This window comes from Carlito syrichta, unplaced genomic scaffold (assembly GCF_000164805.1).
Source record: "Carlito syrichta isolate Samal-C Ts95f unplaced genomic scaffold, Tarsius_syrichta-2.0.1 Scaffold309198, whole genome shotgun sequence".
In the NCBI taxonomy this organism is placed as follows: domain Eukaryota; kingdom Metazoa; phylum Chordata; class Mammalia; order Primates; family Tarsiidae; genus Carlito; species Carlito syrichta.
In genome coordinates, this window is record NW_007253294.1 from 90,792 (window position 1) to 112,815 (window position 22,024).

Genomic DNA, 22,024 nt, shown 5'->3' on the forward strand with positions numbered 1-22,024 from the left:
AGATATTCACTGACCTTTTCTTTAACATGTGATTCTGACATGTTTATGTAGCAGATATTAAAAAAACAAAAACCATTGAATCCCTTAAAACTGTTTTTATAGTGAAAAAGCAAAATCAATAAAAACTATTACATGTTTAAGTATATTTGGAAATATTTCCATTTGGATGCAATTTTTGTGGCCCAAAAAATGTTAGTGCATCTATAAAAACTCTTAACTGCTCACTAGTGAAAGTGGAGAAAGAATATCAATGTGTTTAAAAATCTTTCAAATGAAATGTTTAAGTCTTTTTAAGCTCATTGTCATATATATAAACATGCATCCCATTCCAAATAGTTTGCAAGTACAATAGGAAATGGGACAGAAGGAAATGGAAATTTTAATTAAAACATGCAAAGGGTAGTTGGAAAGCCTTTTAAAACGAGTATGATTTATTAAGTACAGCTAGAAATTTTCCTCTTTTATTTGGACCCACTTATCTTTGTGAGGTATTTTTCCATCTACCACATCGTTAAAACACAATACTGACACACTGAGAATCAAACACCCAAATCACAGAATCATAAAGCAATAACTCCAAGTTTTAAAATCGAGATCTAAAAACTGGACAGATTTACTAAAAATCATTGTTCACTCAAAACAGGTGAATTTCATGCTATGTAAATATACATACCCCATTGCGTTGTTCTTTACAAATATTCATTTTACCTACAATTGCTAAATAGTTTAGCTGTTATAATTAACAACTAAGTATTTGATTGCTTATTTCATCTCTCATCCTGTACATTTTCTTTTGCGTGTTTTCATAATGTGCATAATTTATTATTATAGCCATAAAAAAAAGAATGAAATCATGATCTTTGCAGCAACATGGATGGAGCTGGAGAACATCGTCCTAAATGAACTGACTCAGAAATAGAAAAGCAAACGCCGCATGTTCTCACTCATATGTGGGGACTAAAGGGTCACAAGGATGGAAATAACAGACACTGGGGACACCAATAAGGGGGGAGGGGAGTCAGGTTTCAAAAACTAGGTACAGGGCACAATGTTTACTCTGGGGAGTGTGTCACCTGAGATCCAACCCCCAGCACTACACAATATGTCCATATAAAGAACACGCATGTGGACCCCTTGAATCTAAAATTGATATATATATTTTTTTTTAATCGATTATTAAGGTGTTTAATTACATAACCATTTGAACGGTGGACTCAACGTGTTTACTGATAAAGATCGGTGATCAAACAAGCGTAGAGATCAATGTTCTGCCGCCCACGTCACGCCCAGAGACCTGTCACCGTTCCTTCCAAGGGGCCCGCGGGCCCTTCTGCCCCGAAAACCAGCGCGGGGCGCGTCCCTGCTCTGCACACCCCCGCCCTTCGCTCGCTGCGCTTTACACATGGGAAGCAGTTCCTGCTCGCTCAGGGTCTTCTCATTTCGGCGTCCTTTGGTCTACAAGATGCAAGATACCGGAGACTGCCAACACCACTCTCCAAGGCTGCAGGGTGGGCGAGAGACCAGGGCGGGGTAGGGAGAGGACGGCGAGCCCACCGCCGTGATCGCGGCTGCACCGGCGCCCTCCAGCGGCCCACGGCGAGAAAAGGCGGGGGCGAAAAGGTCTGCGCAGGCGCACTGGCAACACGCAGAGCGCCCGCGCGGGTCAAGGCCTCCGGGCGAGAGGCGGGCTTCCGGGAATGGGGGGCGGAGGCGCGCTCGAGCAGTCACTGGCCGGAAAGAGGGGGTGCGAGGCGGAGGAGGGGCGGCCTGTCGATTTCCTAGGCTCGTGCCTCGGAGGCGCGGCCTGTGCGCGGAGGTGGCCTGTGCTGCGGAGGTCACCGAGGATGTGACCGGCGGGACCCGCGGCGGCTCGCGGACGATGCCGGACCTCCTGGGCGCGACGATCCTGGTGCTGGTCGCTGGGGCGCCGTGGGTGTGGCCCTCAGCTGCAGGTGAGAGACAGGGAATGGGGCGGGGCGCGACGCTGGGCGGCGGCGGCGGAAATCCCCGCGACTGCGAGGGGCGGGAGGAGTTGGGGTGCCGGGAGGACAGACATTCCCCCCGGGAAGCCTCCGGACCCCAGTGCCGCTGTGGTTTGGAAGCCGTCGCCGCCGCCCTCAGATGAAAACCGCCTTAGGCTCGAAAACCGCAGGGGAGAGAGTGGGGTTCAGAGCTTTCCACGCCGCCTGTCTGGGACCCGGTGTACCAGTCCCCGGGCTGGGGGCGCGCCCCAGCCTCGAGATCTCGGGCCGCGCCCCGGCTCCCATCCCCTGGAAGCTGGCCGGACCGGAGCCTGGTGTCAGGTTTGCCTCTTTCCCGAAAAATCCCTCAGCTCCGCCGGCCTGTTTGATAATAAACAAAGCAGCGCCTGGAATTCATTTCCTTAATCGAGTACACAGATGCCCCGTCCCGCGTGGGGGTGAGATAATTGTTGCCAGAATTTCTCTGTTTGACTCAGGATTCGTGCAGTTTTATAAAAAGTGACAACCGAAATGAGTGACAGGCATGTGTCCAATCATCGAAGTTTATCAAGCCAGATTTACGGTTTTCGGGAAAAACACGAGCCGCAGACACGTCCGCGACTTTTTCTGAAGGGGTTTTCAGGAGGTTTAGTACTTAACACATTTCCTTAAAGTGCGGGGAAGACATGTAGGACGACGGGCAGGTAGACGGTAAGGTGAAGAGAGACTTTAGGTAGTGCCCAGTAAATCTACATAAGAGGAAAGGGAGTGAAAGAAGAGTCAGTCATGCAGATATTTCTGGGTAGGTATGGAGGAATGATTCTTGACTTTATTCTGCACTTGAAAAGATAGACATTGCCTGTGTTGGAATCCATTGTCAGTGTGGAATCTTAGGAGCTAGACTTAGGTTATAGACCCAAAGTTAAATTGACATGTCCTTGTATATGGGAGACCAGCAAGGAATTTGCTTATGAATGAACTGTGGGACAATTCTTCCCAAGCCTTTTCCCTTTCCATGGAGATCTGGCTGATGTATAATGTTAGTAACAACTTTTGGTTTGGAAGAGGGTATTGCAGTGACTCAGCCTCCAGGCTTAACCTTACCTTTCGCATGAGAAGTTTAAGGGATTCTGAGATTTTTTTTTTTTTCCTTTCCAAAAATAAGAGAAAAATACAAAGCCAAAATACGAAGGCAGGAGGACACCAAGCCAGTTTACTGTGATTCTTAATACTTAGCCAGAAATGAGTGGATTATTTGACCCACTACAGAAAAGCATTTCATAGGGGCTGGTATAGTTTCAAAACAGAATTTATTAGAGCATGAGACCGACAGACGTATATACACATGCCTGACTGGCACGGGCATTTTTGAAAGAAAGACCATGCTTTTGCTTTTTACAAGAGGCTTGATATAAGTACACAATCATTATGCTAAAAAGAGTGGGCTACAAGTATCTGATTTCAATTATGGTCTTCCCACCTTTGATAAGTGTTAGAGGACATACACCCATCAGGGCCTCCAGAATGTTAGGTCAGGCCTGTTGGGGGTGTGAGTGTCTGGTGTGTGATCCGATGCCGCATGAAAGATACAAAGAATTACGCAGAAGTTGGATTAGAAAATATAATTTATTTAGAAAATAAATTGGAGAGAGAGAGAGGAGATTCACCTCCCCAAGGTAGCGGAGGGGGCCAAAGCTTAAGAAAACATGGCCTGGCCATAGCTTAGCAAGGCAATGGCCGTGTCAGTGGTGACTGGTTGCTGATGGATGAGGCCTTTTAACCCTTTCCTTTGATGAGGGTGATCATTAAGGTGGTTTGCTCCTTGTCATTGTAAGCCCAGATACTGGCATCAGGTGATGGACAGCTGGCAGATAGGGGGGTTAATCAAATGATTGCTGCCATGGTGGTAGGGTCTGTCTGTGTAATGAAGGTCACTAAGGCTGATTCGGTTAACTTGCGTCTTATGGGTGGAGGCAAATACTTGAAATAGAAAAGCTAATTGGTACAAAACAAGCTGGGATAGGGAGTTGTAAACAATTGTCAATAGCTATCTCTGAGAAACCCATTCAGTTCTTGGCTAGTAATTAGAGGGCAAGTTAAGTAAACCACTAGAAAAACATGAGATTTAGGCAGTGTTAAAATGGCCGGGCGCAGTGGCTCAGCCCGTAATCTCAGCACTTTTGGAGGCCAAGGTGAGAGGATTACCTGCGCCGAGGGATTCGAGATCAGCCTGGACAACTTGGTGAGACCTCGTCTCTACAATAAATCAAAAAATAAGCCAGGTGGTAGCACATGCCTGTCGTTCCAGCTACTTGGAAGGCTGAGGCAGAAGGATTGCCTGAGCCCAACAGGTCAACGCTGGGGTGGCCATGAGCATACCACTGCACTCGAGCCTGGGTGATGGAGTGGGACTCCAACTCAAAAAAAAAAAAAAATGGCTGCTCACTGGGTATATTAAATCCATGTTATGTCCTTTCACTGACCAAAGACCAGTCTGACTTCTTCCTGCTGCCAGGGGACATAGTTAAAGTTGGAGCTAGGCCCAGGGTAAGAGGAAAGAAACTGCTTTGTAATTGTCTGCATATATTCGCCAATCCTGAGCTGGAGTCCCAAGGTTTGCATGACTAAGACATTAGTACCTGACTTAACAATGTCCTAGGATACCCATGAGAAGAGCTCAGAAAACCAGAGCTCTTCTCATGGGTATCCTAGGACATTGTTAAGCATAGCATCTGTGGTAGAGACTTGATGTAGCCTTACAACTTATTGGGAGATTTTTGTCTATTCAAGATTCAACTGCTGAAGTATCTGTATAGGTGCAGCAAATGACATTTAAGTTGCACAGACCCTCTTCCCTTGTTAGCATAAACTCCATAGTCAGGGACCAATATCCCTAGAAGATTCTGAACAGGTGTCCTGGCATCCTCCTGGTAGCTCTCTCCTTAATCTATGGGGAAAGGACCAAAGCATTTCATGATTTGAACGGGTAGAGAAAGGAGTCACAGAGTGTCCTAATAAACAAGGGCCTTCTGTGTTAGCTGCTCAGACAGTGATGGGCCCATCTTTGTAAAGGAGGGTTTGACCCCATGCCATAAACAAAGTAAACTCAGGGGGCACATAGGTAGTGCTCCCAAGGGTGCATTCATCAATAGGCTCATTTGTAGGAAGTGTGGACTATATGAACTTAAGCCAGGAAAGAATTTAGTATTCAGTCCAAATTATAGAAAATAACAAATACTCAAAAATGGTGAACAAGAAAATCTAATAACAAGGGTACTGTAGTTTCTTTTGAAGCATAATTTTCTCTCTCAACAAATCATAGTAAGACCAATTTATTCACAAAATTAGTTTTAGTGTTTTTTTGTTGTTTTTTTTTTTTAATTGGAGTCTCACTCTGTCACCCAGACTGGAGTGCAGTGGCCGGGAGCAGCCACTGCAGCCTCGAACTGCTGGGCTCTGGCAATCCTTCCGCCTCAAGTAGCTGGAACTACAGGGATGCGCTACCATGCCCGGCTAATTTTTTTATTTATTGTAGAGATGAGGTCTCGCCAAGTTGTCCAGGCAGGTCTCAAGCCCGCGGGATGAGGCAATCCACTCACCTCGGCCTCCCAAAGCGCTGGGATTACAGGCTAAGCCACCAAGCCTGGCCGTTTTAGTCTTATATATAGCTTGATTATTTGCATAAAGTATAGCAAGAATAATTACTTGCCATATAGGCACTTTTTAAACTGACTTTGTTGGAACTGTTTCTGTATGGAATCTCAGATTCGATTTTTTTTTTTTGAGTTGGAGTCTCACTCTGTCACCTAAGGTGGAGTGTAGTGGCACGCTCATGGCCACTGCATCCTCAACCTGCTAGGCTCAGGTGATCTTCCACCTCAGCCTTCCAAGTAGCTGGAACTACAGGCGCACACCACCATGCCCAGCTAATTTTTTTTTCTTATTGTAGAGATGAGGTCTCAGCAAGTTGCCCAGGCTGGGCTCAGGCAATCCTCTCACCTCAGCCTCCCAAAGTGCTGGGATTATCAGGCATGAGTCACCATACCTGGCCTCGATTAGATCTTCTAAGGCCTCTTGAACCCAGCCAACGATTTGAGCCTGCAGATGCTTGTATGAATTGGATGAATTTCTCTCTTTGAGGTCCCAAAATAACTTGGGGTCCTGGACCTGTCAGAGAGCAAACTTTTACCACAGGTTAGGAGCCCTGTAAAGAAACTGACAAGGTACAAGGCCAACCTTTCCAAGGGGCTTTTATTGGCTCTTTATACTTCTGACTCTCAGTTCTTCAAAGCAGTCTGCTCATACCTGAAGATGTCATTCCAGCCAAAGTCTTGGTAAAATAACCAATGTCTCCAATCATATCTTATTTACAAAAGAAAAGCAATTCTTATTGAAGTTATCCAAATAACAATATTGTCATAAATCAATACTCACAGTTTCAAAATTCTGGAAAATCAAGGGAGAGAAAAAGAAACATGCTTCAAATTTTGTTCACAAAAGCATGCTGTATTCAGTTGTTCAAAAACTGCAAATAGCTCAAAAGAAAAAGTTATCTTGACTCTGAAAAACAAAAGAATCATCAATACTTCAAATAAAAGTATATCCATCTTCTATTAGTTCAATCCATGCAATTAATCACTGTTCTGCTCTATATTGGGTCAATAATCCTTGTCAACACATCAGCTCTCTAGTAAGAGTCCTGGAAGCGCCTCTTTTTTTCTCTCTCTAGTCCAATCATACAGTCTCTAAAGTTAGCAGAGACCTGTTTTGAAGAGCACCTGTCAGAGCCCAATAGCTGAGTATAAATCACCTTTGAAAAGGATCAAAGTAAAACAATATTGGTGGATGACAAAAGTCTTAGGACAGCCTTGGTCAAAGACAATTAACAGGAAAATTTGGTTATTTCTGTGGATATAACAGTTTAACATAATAATCATTACTGGTAATGTACTAAGATATATCAGAATTATAGGAATGTTATACAATTTTGGAACACATACTAATGACACACACACACACATATATATATTACCCCATGAAAATTAAACATTCTTTCATATTTGACAGTGCTTCCTGTGTAATTTCAACATACCAAATGAGCCAAATATGTCTCTCTTGGACTTCAGGAAAACCTAATATTGAAAAAATTTTAAAAGCCAGAAAGACTGAATTTAGAACCTAGTATCTAAAAGTGAATGAGGTAAAAAAGACTGAGCTCAGAGCTGAAATTTTTTATTTTGGAAGTTTGTCAAATATCAAAGGTTGCAAAACATTTGATATTACAACACAGGATCACAGGATACTATAAAGTCATTCATTTCGCTAAAATGATAATTCAAAGATTTTAGAAGCAAAAGCTTTTACTTTTTGATAGAGGACACTTATTTTCTTAATAAAAACAAGAATTCCTGGGATGCAGGGCTGGTTCAACATTCTCAAGACCATAAATGTAATTCAGCACATTAACAGATATAAAACTAAGAACCACAAAATCCAACATACCTTCTTGACAAAAACCCTTGAGCACTTAGGCATAGAAGGAACATGTCTCAAAACAGTAAGAGTCATCTACGATAAACCTACAGCCAACATTTTGCTCAATGGGCAAAAGTTGGGAGCATTCCCCCTAAGAACAGGAACAAGACAAGGATGCCCACTCTCACCAATCCTGTTCAACATAGTGCTGGAAGTCCTAACCAGAGCCTAATAAGGAAGAAAATCGGAGGTATTCACATAGGAAGAGAGGCGGTTAAGCTTTTCCTCTTTGTGGACTATATGATTTATACCTTGAGAATCCTAGGGAGTCTGTCTAAAACCTTGTCACACTGATAAATGACTCTGGTAAAGACTTAGAATACAAAATCAATGTACAAAAGATAGTTGCATTTCTATATATCAGCAACAAGCTGGCAGAGAACTAAATAAAAAGCACAATCCTGCCTGAACGGTGCATATTTGTTTACCTAACCCTTAACTGTACCCCACATAATTTAAAAATAAAAAATATGAAGCCGGGCTCGGTGGCTCAGCCTGTAATCCTGCGCCTTTGGGAGGCTGAGGTGAGTGGATTGCCTGAGCCCGCAGGTTCGAGACCCGCCTGGGCAGCGAGACCTCATCTCTACAATAAATCAAAAAATCAGCCGGGCGTGGTAGCACATGCCTGTAATTCCGGCTACTCGGAAGGCTGAGGCGGAAGGATCGCCGGAGCCCAGCAGGCGAGGCTGCGGTGGTCGGGAGCGGCCACTGCACTCCAGTCTCGGCGACAGAGTGAGACTCCAACTCAAAAAAATATATATATATGTTTATTCGTGACCCGCCTGGGCAACTTGGCAAGACCTCATCTCTACAATAAATCAAAAAATTAGCCGGGCGTGGTACCGCACGCCTGTAGTTCCGGCTACTTGGAAGGCTGAGGCGGCAGGATCGCCGGAGCCCAGCAGGTCGAGACTCCAGTCTGGGCGACAGAGTGAGACTCCAACTCAAAAAAAAAAAAAAATGTTTGGGGGAAAAAAAAAAAAGCACAATCCAATTCACAATAGCCACAAAAAAAAAATGGTGGCTACTCAGCCAGAGAAGTGAAAGACTTTTACAACAAGAACTGTAAAACTCTGCTCAAACAAGTCAAGAATGACACAAACAAATGAAAAAACATTCCATGCTCATGGATTGGAAGAATCAAAATTGTCAAGATTTCCATCTTATCCTACTCAAGGCAATCTACAGATTCAATGCAGTACCCATCAATTTACCAACATCATTTTTCTCAGGCCTAGAAAGAACAATACAGAAGTTCATATGGCAACAAAAAAGAGCACAAATAGAACAATCCTCAGCAAAAGGAACAAAATGGGAGATATCACACTGCCAGACTTCAAACTTTATTACAAGACTACAGTAACCAAAACGACCTGGTATTGGTTCAAGAATAGGCACATAGACCAATGGAACAGGGCAGAGATTCTGGACATAAAAACATAGTCTCTCAACTAACTCACCTCTGACAAAGCCACCAATAACATTCACTGGAGAAAGGAGACCGTATTTAGCAAATGGTGCTGGGAAATCAGGCTGACCACATGCAGAGGAATGAAACTGTACCCCATCCTATCACCATATACAAAAATCAACTCAAAATGGACCAAAGACCTAAACATAAAACCTCCAACTATAAGAATCCTAGAAGAAAACATAGAAAGCACCTTTATGCACATCGGAGTAGGCAGCTAATTCTTGTCCAAGTCCCCAAAAGCGAATGCTATAAAAGCTAAGACAAGTGGAACCTCACCAAACTGAAAAGCTTTTGTATGGCAAAAAAGAGTAAAGAGACAACCTACACAATGGTAAAAAAAAAAAAAAATTGCACATTGTGTATCCAACAAAGGCCTAACATCCAGGATCTACAGGGAAATCAAACAAAATGAAAGGGAAAAAATAGCCCCATTTACAAGTGAGCAAAGAACATGAACAGACACTTCTCAAAAGTCTACATACAAACATCCAACAGATACATGAAAAAATGCTCAGCCTCACTAATCATCAGAGAAATGCAAATCAAAACTATGAGATACCATATAACTTTGATAAGGATGGCTAATCATTAATAAGTCAAAACAACAGATGCTAGAGCGAGTGTGGAAAAAAGGGAGTGCTTCTACACTGCTGGTGGGAGTATAGATGGTTCAACTTCTATGGAAAGCTGTATAGTGATTCCTGAAAGAGCTAAAAATTTATCTTTTATATGTTCCAGCAGTCCCTATCCTGGTAATACACCTGGAGGAACATAAATCATTCTACCAAAAAGACATTTGCACATGCTTGTTTATTGCCACGCTATTCACAATAGCAAAAACATGGAACCAACCCTACCACCCATCGAAAGTGAAATGGATAAAGAAAATGTGGTACATAAACAGGGTTATGTACCTGGTTACTCCTGCCTGGTTGGTTGCTCTTGACATGACAGCAAATTGGTTGGAGTTGGAAACCATCATACTAAGTGATGTATCACAGAAACAAATAACTGAACACCCCATGTTCTCACTCATAAGTAGGCCCTGAGTATTAGTCACATTGGCACAAGGGAGGGATTAGCAGTTGCTGGGCACTTCTAGGGGGAGGGAAGATGGCAGGGGCACACATGACAACACAAAGGGTACCTGGTCTAATACCAGGGGGAGTGAGGACCAGTTAGAAGCCCAAACTTCACCTGCATGTAGTCTACTTTGTAGTTAATCCTCACTTGTGTTCCACATCTCTACAATAAAATTTAATTTAATTCTAAAAAGAGTGAAGTTTTAGATTCAGTAGGTTAAACTACAAACTTTTTTTTTTTTTAGTTGAAGTCTCTCTCTGTTGCCCAGGCTGGAGTGCAGTGGCATGCTCACGGCCACCGCAGCCTCGACCTGCTGGGCTTAGATGATCCTTCTACCTCAGTCTTCCAAGTAGCTGTAATTACAGGCACATGCCACCATGCCTGGCTACTTTTTTTTTTTTTTTTTTAAATTTATTGTAAAGATGCGGTCTCTTCAAGTTGCCCAAGCTGGTCTCAAGCCTGTGGGCTCAGGCAATCCTCTCACCTCAGCCTCCCAAAGTGCTGGGATTATAGGCATGAGCTACTGCAGCCAACTTAGACTTTTAATTACCTGTTTCATTACTTTAGGCAACCTTAAGTTTGTATTTTTAAAGAGACAATTTTTAGGTGAAACAAGATGGAGAATTTTTATTTAAAACACAAAATTAAGATGTCAGGTCTGAATGCTATACCATAATTTGCTTAAACTGGAAAAATAGTATAAGTTAATGTCCAGTTAAAACAGCCAGGAAAAGCACTTTAGACAATGTATGACTTAAATATTTAAAGCCATGCAAGATAGAGCAGAAACTTTAGACCTGAGAGTAATCTATATGCTTCCCATTCTTTGGGTGCCATAGGAAAAACAGAGGTTCCTCCTGGAAAGGAGTCTGTTTTCCTTAAGGGATCTCAGAATGTCAGAAATTATCTTAGTTTCTCTCATTAAGGATAGCAAAGGAGAGACAAACAGAAGCAAAGCAAATGGAAAAATAGACAAAATTTAATCGACTGAATTCCCAGAAATTGGATTCAAAAGAAAAAAGACACAAAGGCCTTTTAAAATATACATTAGTTATTAGCTTCTGATTAAGCCAACTTTTAACCATAGAGCTAAAAAAACTTTCAAATGTCATTAACTGGGACAAACAACTGACATTTTCTGACTTGGAGAAATTTTCTTTTTTCCTTCTAGAAGTATCCTCCTACGTGCTTTAACCCAAAGTTATGACTTTACCATGATGTGCCTCCAAAGAAGTGGCAAGCAACTTTATAAGATCAGATTCACCCCTGAAAAATAGCTCAGAGAAAGGGAAATTGTGTTATCCATAAATGAAGTACAACCCACACTTTTATCTGACCATATTCCCTAGTCTCAGCTTCTCAACTGGTCACCTACAAACAATGACTGGAAGAACGTCTGTCCCCACAGATGGGACACAGGAAATCACAAGCTATCCAAGAAAGGGAAAATGGTTAATGACCAAGCTAATGTAAATACTATACCAGAAAGGATTCATTTCATGGCCAGGAACTGAACCCAGGCCCTTGCAGGGAAAGTATAGAACATTATCCACCATACAGAAAAATTGTCTCCAGGTCTTGTTCCAGAGCAATCTAGAACTGGCATTTCTGAGCTGGTAAAGAATTTGGTACATCTACTTACCAAAGTCCACCTCTCTGTGGAGAAACAGGGAGTTTGACTGGTAAGAAACTCTTACCCTTTTGCTGGCCTCCCAGATTCCTGTGTTTCCCTTCCTGTGGTCTTCAGAAGAGAAGCATGGCTTTGTTGACCCACTCACTTTGCGGCACCTGAAGGAGGCACAAAAAGCCTCCTAATTTTGCAAGATGTAGCCCAATATGGCTTCACAGGGAACCAAATTAGCATTTCCCATTCCAGTTGAAGAGACATAACACAACCATTAGCCACCCTACTCTAGGCCTGAACTTGCCTTCAGTTTGACTTCTACCATCTTTGATCCACTCAAGGTGAGGAGGGATGACCCCCCAGCTGGGAGTTCAGTGGATAGTTTCCAAGCAAGATGGAAGAGCAGATAATCACTCTGAGTTAGAACCACTGAGCTTCTATCACCAGCTCCTCAGAACTCACCAAATGTGACTGACCAGATAGACAATATAAATGTATACACCTTCAAACCAGAGGCAGATCAGAATCAGACCAGAAATGTTCTCAACAAGTTCCTATTCTCCATCCATATGGAGAGATCACCTCACCTGAGAGCCTCCCTTATACAATCTAGGAGACCCGACCAGAGCCCACTAAAGGGTCATAGTACCGCCAAAGCGGGCACCGGACACCTTCCTTGTTACCTAAGGAGAGCCTACCAGATAAGGAGAAGGAAGGGAGCTGTTAGTAGTGCTTTGAACACTTACCCAATAAGCTGTTTTCTGTTTCTGGAAACTGTTTCTCCACTGTAATAAAATGTGGCATTGTAGGTTGACAATGCCTTGCTGAGGAGGAGGCATCAGAGACAACCCTCAGTTCAAAAATCTGTACGGGGCCAGGTGAGGTAGTTCACACCTGTAATCCCAGCACTTTGGGAGGTGAGGCAAGTGGATTGCCTGAGCCCAGAGGTTCGAGAACAGCCTGAGCAACGTAACAAGACCTTGGCTCTATAATAAATCAAACAATCAGCTGGGCATGGTGGCACGCACCTGTGGTTCCAGCTACTTGGAAGGCTGAGGCAAAAGGATCCCCTGAGCCCAGCAGGTCAAGGCTGCAGTGGCGGGGATCATGCCACTGCACTCCAGCCTGTAGGAGAGTGAGACTTTGACTCAAAAACCCCCCCCCCCAAAATCTAGATGACCTAGGCATGTTCTGAATCTGCCCTACTGGCAAGGGGTCTGCAAACCACAGGCAAATGCCCTAATATATAGGGCCAATCCAAGATGAGCCCTAAGTTTGTTACAACCTGACCAGGTTCCTATTCCTGTTGCTCTGAAGAACTAAAACTGGCACAGCTATTACAATGTATAAAGAGTTTAACACAGTAAGTCCCCTACATGCAAAACTTCAAGTTATAAACTTTCAAAGATGCGAACATGCATTCACATGTTTAGTCACCTAAGTTAGCTCATGTGTCTGGCATACATTGTCATATGCAACGCATCCTCTACAAGTGATTGTGCTTTTGTGTACCTTACAGTATAATACTGTATAGAGTACAGTAGTGCAGTATCTTTACTTCAAGTCCAGGATGTCTGGAAGCAAGTGTAAAAGTAATGGTAATGGCCAGGCGCAGTGGCTCACGCCTGTAATCCCAGCACTTTGGGAGGCAGACGCGAGAGGATTGCCTGAACCCATGGGTTTGAGAGCAACCTGGGCAACATGGCGAGACCTCGTCTCTACAATAAATCAAAAAATTTGCCAGGCATGGTGGTGGCACATGCCTGTAGTTCCAGTCATTTGGAAGGCTGAGATGGAAGGATCACCCGAGCCCAGCAGGTTGAGTCTGCAGTGGCTATGAGCATGCCACTGCACTTCAGCAGGAGCGACAGAACTCAAAAAAAAGAAAAAGAAAAAAGAAAAAAATAGTGGCTATGTAGTTGTACTGTATAACCAACTAAATTAGTTGGGTACCTGGGCTAACTTTATCAGACTTACAAACAAATTGGACTTAAGAACGTACTCTTGAAACTTGTTAGTATATAGAGAACTTACTGTATTGCAGCTCAACTAAGCAAGGAGGATGAGAAAAATTACTCAAATCTGCCTTCTTGAAAACTCAGAGAATAGGGTTTTTAAAGGGAACTTGGCAAGCAGAGGGATAGGGGCTGTTGATTGGTTGATGATGTCATGGGAGGGAGTGTCACGACTGTCTTCCTGGTAACCACAGGATCGATAGAGGACTTCCTGGTGCTCTGTGCCTGGGTGGTGGTTTGAGACTGCCAGAGTACAAATTCTGAAAAATATCTCAAATAATGCCTGATACAGTGATTTATGCTTGTACTCCTAGCACTTTGCTTGTAATCCCAGCTGAGTCAGGAAGATCGCTTGAGGCCAGGAGATGGAGACCAGCCTGGGCAACAAAACAAGACTGTGTCTCTACAAAAAACAGAAAAATTATCTGGGCATGGTGGCACATGCCTGTAGTCCCTGCTACTCAAGAGGCTGAAGCAGGAGGATCACTTGAGCCAAGGAGTTCGAGGCTGTGGTTAGCCTCAGTCATGCCACTGCACTCCAGCCTGGTGACGGAGTGAGACCCTGTCTCCAAAGAAAAACAAATCCAAAATACCATTCTTGGGTTTTACAGTAGATGCTATCTATAAAGCAAGTCCCATGGTCGTCAGGTATTATCCCTGGACTTCAGCCATTATGGAGGTAGTCCAGGAGGAAGGTGTGGGGGTAGAGGTGTGTTCCCAAGAGATTGAGGCCACTTTGTCTTTTAACTACAGTTTTTGTCCTCAAGCTGGTTTAGATCCATTTTTTAAAGAGATAATATGTTAATCAGCCTTGTCCCTCTCCCAGGGGTGAGAACATGAAGAAAATTTCACATAGGTAATTTCATATTCTGAACAGGATACTGCAAGGAAATGCTATCAGATCTTTTTGTTAACCCCTGTAAACCTAACTGCTGCCCTCTGGCTGCACAGAATTTATAAATTCCAGCAAATGGGATGGGAATCTAGTTAAGAAGAGCAGAATAAGAGAATATATTCTATTCAGGGATGAAATTTCAAAGAATTTGAGTGTGCAAAAGAAAATTGAGGGTTGGGAGACCTGATGGGTTCCTCCTTAAATTTAAAAAAAAAATTGAGAAAATATTTTCTGAGATCTCTCCTTTTGATCCCATGCTATAATATCTATCTGCAAAGTAGGAGAAGCAGTCCCAATTATGAAAGTTCTATACAAAGACTCCTGCGATAGAAAAAGTCTGCAAGGAGATAACACAATTGCCCTAAGGCAGAAGTAAAAGCTAGAAATATTTTAGAAGCAAGAAATAGGTGTAAAAGCTGGTCTTTAGGAGTTCAAGGCTGCAGCAAGCTATGATAGTGCCACTGCTACTCCAGCCTGGGCAACAGAGTAGTCTTTAAATAAATAAAAGCTGATCTTTAAAAAAATTATAGCAGCCGGGCTCGGTTGCTCAGCCTGTAATCCTGCGCTTTGGGAGGCTAAGGTAAGTGGATTGCCTGAGCCTGCAGGTTCGAGACCCACCTGGGCAACTTGGCGAGACCTCATTTCTACAATAAATCAAAAATTAGCCGGATGTGGTAGTGCACACCTGTAGTTCCAGCTACTTGGGAGGCTGAGGTGAAAGGATTCCCAGAGCCCAGCAGGTCGAGGCTACAGTGGCCGAGAGCAGCCGCTACACTCCAGTCTGGGCGACAGAGTGAGACTCCAACTCAAAAATAAATAAATAAATAGATACATAAATAATTATAGCTTATCAAAGTGAAAGATCAGCCCTTTGTGATATTTCAGAAAAATGAAGCTTTATAGACTGCCCTTAAAAAACTTGCAGTCTGCCTGGAAATTGTGTTTAACACAAAGAAGCGGTTTCTAAAAATATGTCTTTTGAGGATTCTAGAAAGATGACAGAATAGAAAGTACCCAGAATCTGTCTCCTCACCTAAACAATGATTACAGTGGCAGAATCTGTCCAGTTAACTATTTTGGAACTCTGGAAGGTTTTCAGCTTCCAGAAGAAAAGCTTGGATGGTAAATTACAATTAATTTTAGTCTATCACAGCTGGTAGCACAGTAGCAACTGCCTATCTCCCACCTCCCAGCTGTTGGCAGGCCACTGCGCACATGTTACTAGAGCAACTGGCACACAACTTACAGGAGCCAGGTGGGCAAAAAGAAACCCACCTTTCGAATCTCAGGGATCTGTGTTCCGATTGCTAATTGCTTCTTGTCACAAAAGTGAAGACAAAGAGATAGGCAGTCACTTATATCTTCCCCCATTGCTGAAAGCCCTCGTACACTGAGGATTTAAAGGGCTGGCACATGCACACATCCCCTTTTTTTCCTCTTTTTTCACTTTTAGAAGCCAGACATTAAGGACTGTAACATTCAAAAACAACTACACATATAGGGAAAATTAGAAAGTGACCACACACACCTAGGGAAAGGCTCAGAAAAGACCATCAGTTTACACCTCAGACTGATTCTTGGCACAGAGACATCCTATAACAACTAAAAAAAAACACATCGAAGTAGTCTGCAAAAATGCTGTCAGCAAGGTGGCCAACTAGAAGCCACTAGCATTCATTCCCCTCAAAAAGACAGCCAGAACCACAAATAAACAACGAAATTTTAACAAAACTGAGAGAGGGTGCTGGAGTACATCAGTGAAGTAACAGAAACCCTGGTAAGCAGAGAAATGTAGAACAGCCACATAGAGAACAGAAGGAAATGCCAGGCCTCCAGTATTTCATCCCCCAACTGGTATCACCCTGGGAACCAGGAGGAACTTCTTTCCATCTGAGGAGGTAAACAAGAAGATCCTAGCAACCCCCATCAGCACCTTGGGCATAAGTCCCACCACTAGAGTCCCCTGCGGTCCTCATAGTAACTAAGTCTAGCTGAAGGAGCTGCCTACAGTCTATACAGCTGTGCTCCCTGACACACAAGGAGCCAACAATGTGCCCTGCTTGCTGTGGCTTGCATGGATGCTGTGCTACACCATCTTGGAACTGGAACTACTGTTAAAGTGTGTCTTGCTTGGGAGCGTCTAGCCATGGCTTCCCTTCATCCCCGAAGCTAGGCCTCTACTGAACCACCCCAGCCTGGTGGCCTGTTGTTCCCAAGCTGAGCTTTGAGCAGCTGAGCAGCCATTACACCCTTCCTGTGGGGTCAAGAAGAGGTGAAGCCACTCCACCTACCTCTCCTATCTCCTCAGGCTGGAGCTAAAGTGGTACCCTGCCTCCTGGGAAAACAGTACCTTTACCACCCAGAGTAGTCATGCACCCCAGTGCCAATACCAAAGTGGCACTCCACATTCCAGGGAAACAGTGCCTGAACCACCCAAATAGTCATGCCCCATCCCCAGGACTGAGCTGCACGAGCACTTCCCACCCCTGGACCAAGCTGAGCAGCTGTGCATCCCAGGACTGTGCTGACACAGTACCCCATATCCTAGAGAAGCAGAGCAATGGCCAAACTGAGACACCCTGCCCTACAGGCCAAACAATTCTATTGTTCTTCTCTGGAGCTGGACTAGCCTCCTAGAGTCTGAGCTGCTGAGACACTCCTCCCCCTGAGGAGTGGAGTCATCACTGTGTTGTTCCCTGTCCCACCCCAACAAACAACAGCTGTGCTTCACCATTCTGGGGTGCTTGCTGCTGCCATACCTGGCCTCAGTTTGGGATACTGCTGAGCCCCAATATCCCAGGGTCTAGAGTCAGTATTATGTGATATCTCATCCCCTAGGTTGTGAGTCACCATTGAGCCCTGGTGGCTCAAGTTCCCACATTGTAGTCATACCAGGCTCCCTGGTCCCAAACCTCCAGAAAACCACCTCATCCCTGTAGTTAGGCAAAGTCATATATAAGGCCCCAGGGTTAGAATCACAGTTGCAACCTGGCTTCCTGGGCCTGAACTGCCAGGTGGTGCCTCAGATTCATAGATCCTGATTTTATGGGCCACCTACTTCTAGGCTGCCACAGAGAGTGAACTTGCACCCTAATAATTAGGTGCTACAATAGGTTTGTAAGCCTCTGAGCCTAGAACCCCAGACCCACTGCCACTCCAAGCACCTGCACCTGGAATCTAGAGCTACCATAGCTGTTTGTAGCCCATCTCAGACACCAAGAGAGATCTTGGCTAAATCTCCCCATTGTGGGAAAAATAAGACTAGAAGGACCCCAAAAGCCCTAGACACTGAGGACATACCGACGTACACTGCCACTGCCACAAACTTCTATAGTCTAGGCCACCAAGGCACCCACTGACATTGAACACAAATGAAGAAGCTGTATAGGAACTATATCACTGCATCTATCTGGAAACAGAGTCATCACATCTGTCTTGAGACAGCACACCAAAACCAACTGCAGGGGAAAGTCTTTTCCACTCTATAAGGTTTTGAAGAAGTGATGATTCTACCAGATGCACAGACATCAGTGCAGAGACAAATGAAACATGAAAAGGCAAGGAAGTATGACACCACCAAAGGAACATAATCACTCTCTAGTAACAGACCACAATGAAAAGGATATCAATAAGTTGTTGAAAAAGGAATTTAAATTAATGAGCTGAGGGAAACTGAATAATATATAAGAAAATACAGACAGTTCAAAATCAGAAAAACAATTCACAGTATGAAAAATTCAACAAAGAAATAGAAGTGATTTTTTAAAAACCAAACAACTCCTGTAACTGAAGAACCCAATGAATGAAATGAAAAATGCAAGAGAGCTTCAACGGCAGACTTGATCAAGCAGAAGAAAAATTCTGAACTTGAATATAGACCATCTGAAATTAGTCATAGGAAAAAAAGAACGAAAAACAGTGAAGAAAGCTTCTATGATGTAGGAGATACCATTCAGTGAACAAATGTTCATATTAGGTAAGTTACAGAAAGAGAAGAAAAGGTAAAAGGCCTAGAAAACCTACTTAATGAAATAATAGCTGAAAACTTCCCAAGTCTGGGGAGAGAGATGGACATTCATATCCAGAAAGTGGTCCCCAAATAGATCTAACCCAAAAGGGTTTTCCCTGAGGTACGTTACAGAAAATTGTCAAAAGTCATAGTGAGAATTCTAAAAACAGCAATAGAAAGGCATCAAGTCACATATAAAGAGACTACCAATAGACTAACATCAGATTTCTCCACAGAAACCTTATAGTCCAAAAGAGAATAGAATAATATATTCAGTGTGCTGAAAGAAAAAAAAAAATGGCAACCAAGAATGCTGTCCCAGCAAAGCTATCCTTCAGAAATGAGGGGAGAAATAGTCTTTCCCAGACAAGCAAACTGAGGGAATTCATCTACTAGACTAGCTTTATAAGAAATCCTCAAGGACATGTATCTAAAAGTGAAAAGACAATGATGTCTATCATGAAAACACACAAAAAGCCAGGCATGGTGGCTCACCCCTGTAGTCCCAGCTCTTTGGGAGGCCAAGGTAGGAGGATTGCTTGAGCCCAGGAGTCTGAGACAATCCTAGGCAACATAGAGAGACCTCATCTGTACAAAAAAATTTAAAAATTAGCTGGGCACGATAGTGAGTACCTATACTCCCAGCTACTCAGGAGACTGAGGCAGAAGGATCACCTGAGTCCAAGAGGTCAAGGCTGTGGTGAGCTGTGATTGTGCCACTGAATTTCAGCTGGGGCAACAAAGTAAGACCCTAACTCAGGAAAAAAAAGAAGAAGAAGAAGAAGACACACAAAAGTACAGAGCTTACTGGTAGAGCAGATAAATGAAGGAGAAAGAGAAGACTCAAATCTTATTACTACAGAAAACCACTAGCTGGGTGCGGTGATTCACATCTATATTCCCAGCACTTTGGGAGGAGGAGGCGAGAGGATTGCCTGAGCCCAGGGTTCAAGACCAGCCTGGGTAACTTGGCAAGCCCTCATTTCTACAATAAATCAAAAAATTAGCCGAGCGTGGTGGCGCATGCCTATAGTTCCAGCTACTTGGAAGACTGAGGTGATAGGATCACCTGAGCCGAGCAGGTGAAGGCTGCAGTGGCTGTGAGCATGCTACTGCACTCCAGCCTAGATGACAGTGAGACTCCAATTAAAAAAAAAAAATTAACCGGGCATGTTAGCGTGCATCTGTTGTTCCAGCTACTTGGAAGGCTGAGATGGAAGGATCACCTGAACTCAGCATGTTGAAGCTGCGGTGGCCATGAGCGTGCCACTGTACTCCAGCCTGTGTGACAGAGTGAGACTCCAACTCAAAACAAAAAGAAAAGAAAGAAAACCACCAAATCACGATAATAAACAATAAGAGAGGAAGAAAGTTACAAAGGATATACAAAACAACCGGAAAACAAATGAAGTGATGTGTAACTCCTCATCTGTCAATAAAAACCTTAAAAGTAAATTGATTAAATTCCCCACTTATAGAAACTGGCTGAATGGATTTTTTTAATGACTCAATTATATGCGACCTACAAGAAATGCACTTCATCTCTAAAGACATATTTAGACTGAAAGTGAAGGGATGGAAAAGTTATTCTACAGAAGTCAAAAGCCCGCAAGAGTAGCTATACTTATGTCAGGTAAAACAGACTTTTTAAGTCAAAAACTACAAAAAGAGACAAATAAGACAAATATAATGATAAATATATCGATTCAACAAGAAGATATAACAGTTTAGACATATATGCATCCAACCGTGTAGCACCCAGATATGTAAAGAAAGTATTATTATAGCTAAAGGAGGAGGTAGACTCTAATGCAGTTATATTAAGGAACTTCAACACCACACTCTCAGCATTGAACAGATCAATGAACCCCAAGTAAAATGAACTCTCTTTCAGAGACCCACACCAAGACGCATTATAATAAAACTTCTGAAAGCCAAGACAGAGAACCCACTCATCACATAGAAGGGATCCTAAATAAGATGATGAGCAGATTTCTTATCTAAAACTTTGGAGGCCAGAAGAAATAGGCCAGTCTATTCAAAGTGCTGAAAGAAAACAAACTGTCAAGCCAAAATCCTACATCCAGCAAAACTGTCCTTCAGAAGTGAGGGGCAATTAAAACAAAAAGCTAAGGGAGTTCATTACTGTTAGACCTGCCCTGCAAGAAATGCTTAAGGGAGTCCTGATAGGTGAAATAGAAGGACGCTAGATAGTAACTCAATGCTGTATGGAGAAATAAAGATCTTGGGAAAGGTAAATACATGGGCAATTATAAAAACTGGCAGAATTTTGTTTTACCAATATTCTGAGACTTCTACTACATGATTTAAGAAAATAAAACATTTTAAATAAATTTTAGTTTAAAACTATTTATCTTAAAATGTTTAAAACTTTTTTTTTTTTTTTGAGTCATAGTCTCAGTCACTGCCCGAGGTGGAGTGCAGTAGCTATTTCAGGTAGGTGATATTACACCATGATTGTATACTGTTGAGTGGAGTCACAGCCACCACAGCCTCAACCTGTTGGGCTCAGGTGATCCTTTCGCCTCAGCCTTCTAAGTAGCTGTAACTACAGGCACGCGCCACCACGCCTGGCTAATTTTTTGGTTTATTATAGAGATGAAGTTTCATCAAGTTGCCCAGGCTAGTCTCAAACCCATGGGCTCAGGCAGTCCTCTCACCTCAACCTCCCAAGGTGCTGGGATTATAGGCGTGAACCACTGCGCCCAGCCTTTTCCTATTTTCTAATCGTAGAGATGAGGTCTCACCAAGTTGCCCAGGCTGGTCTCTAACTCATGGTCTCAGACAATCCTCTCACCTCGGCCCCTCAAAGTGCTGGAATTATAGGCATGAGCCACCATGCCTAGCCTAAAAACATTTTAAAGTAAAAATTTTTACTTTGTTATTCCACATTTTGTTTTCTACATAATATAAGAGATCAATGCATTTAATTATATGTTGGGTTCATATGTTTGTAAAAGATGTAATTTTGTGGCAACAACTGAAAGGGGTGGATATGGCTATGAAACAGCAGGGTGCGGGGTGTTATTAAAATTAAGCTGGTATAAGTGTAAATTAGAGTATTATATAACCTTAAAATGTCAAACGTAATTCCCATGGTAACTACAAAGAAAACACCTACAGAATATACACAGAGGAAATGAGAAAGAAATTATAACTTTTACTACAGAAAGTCAACTAAACACAAAAGAAGACAGTAATGCAGGAGATGAGGGACCAAAAAACTATAGATACCTAGAAAATAGCAAAATAGCAGAAGGAAGTTCATTATTAGTGATGACTTTAAATGGAGTAAACTCCATTCAAAAGGCACATTGACACATGGATAAAAACACATGGTTCAACTATATTCTGTCTACAAGAGATTCATTTTAGATCTAAAGACATAGATTGAAAAGTGAAAGGAT

The 22,024-nt window shown here is 42.9% G+C and overlaps 1 protein-coding gene across 1 annotated transcript in view; it reads left to right on the forward strand.

Annotated features, from left to right (window-relative positions):
- Window positions 1-1,712: 1,712 nt before the first annotated feature.
- The window catches only part of IFNAR1 (interferon alpha and beta receptor subunit 1), a 45,919-nt gene continuing 25,607 nt past the window's right edge, over window positions 1,713-22,024 (forward strand). The window contains exon 1 of the mRNA XM_008066934.1: window positions 1,713-1,952. Within this exon, the coding sequence (XP_008065125.1) occupies window positions 1,880-1,952 (73 nt within the window). The 5' untranslated portion in view covers window positions 1,713-1,879. The remainder of the gene's footprint in view (window positions 1,953-22,024) is intronic.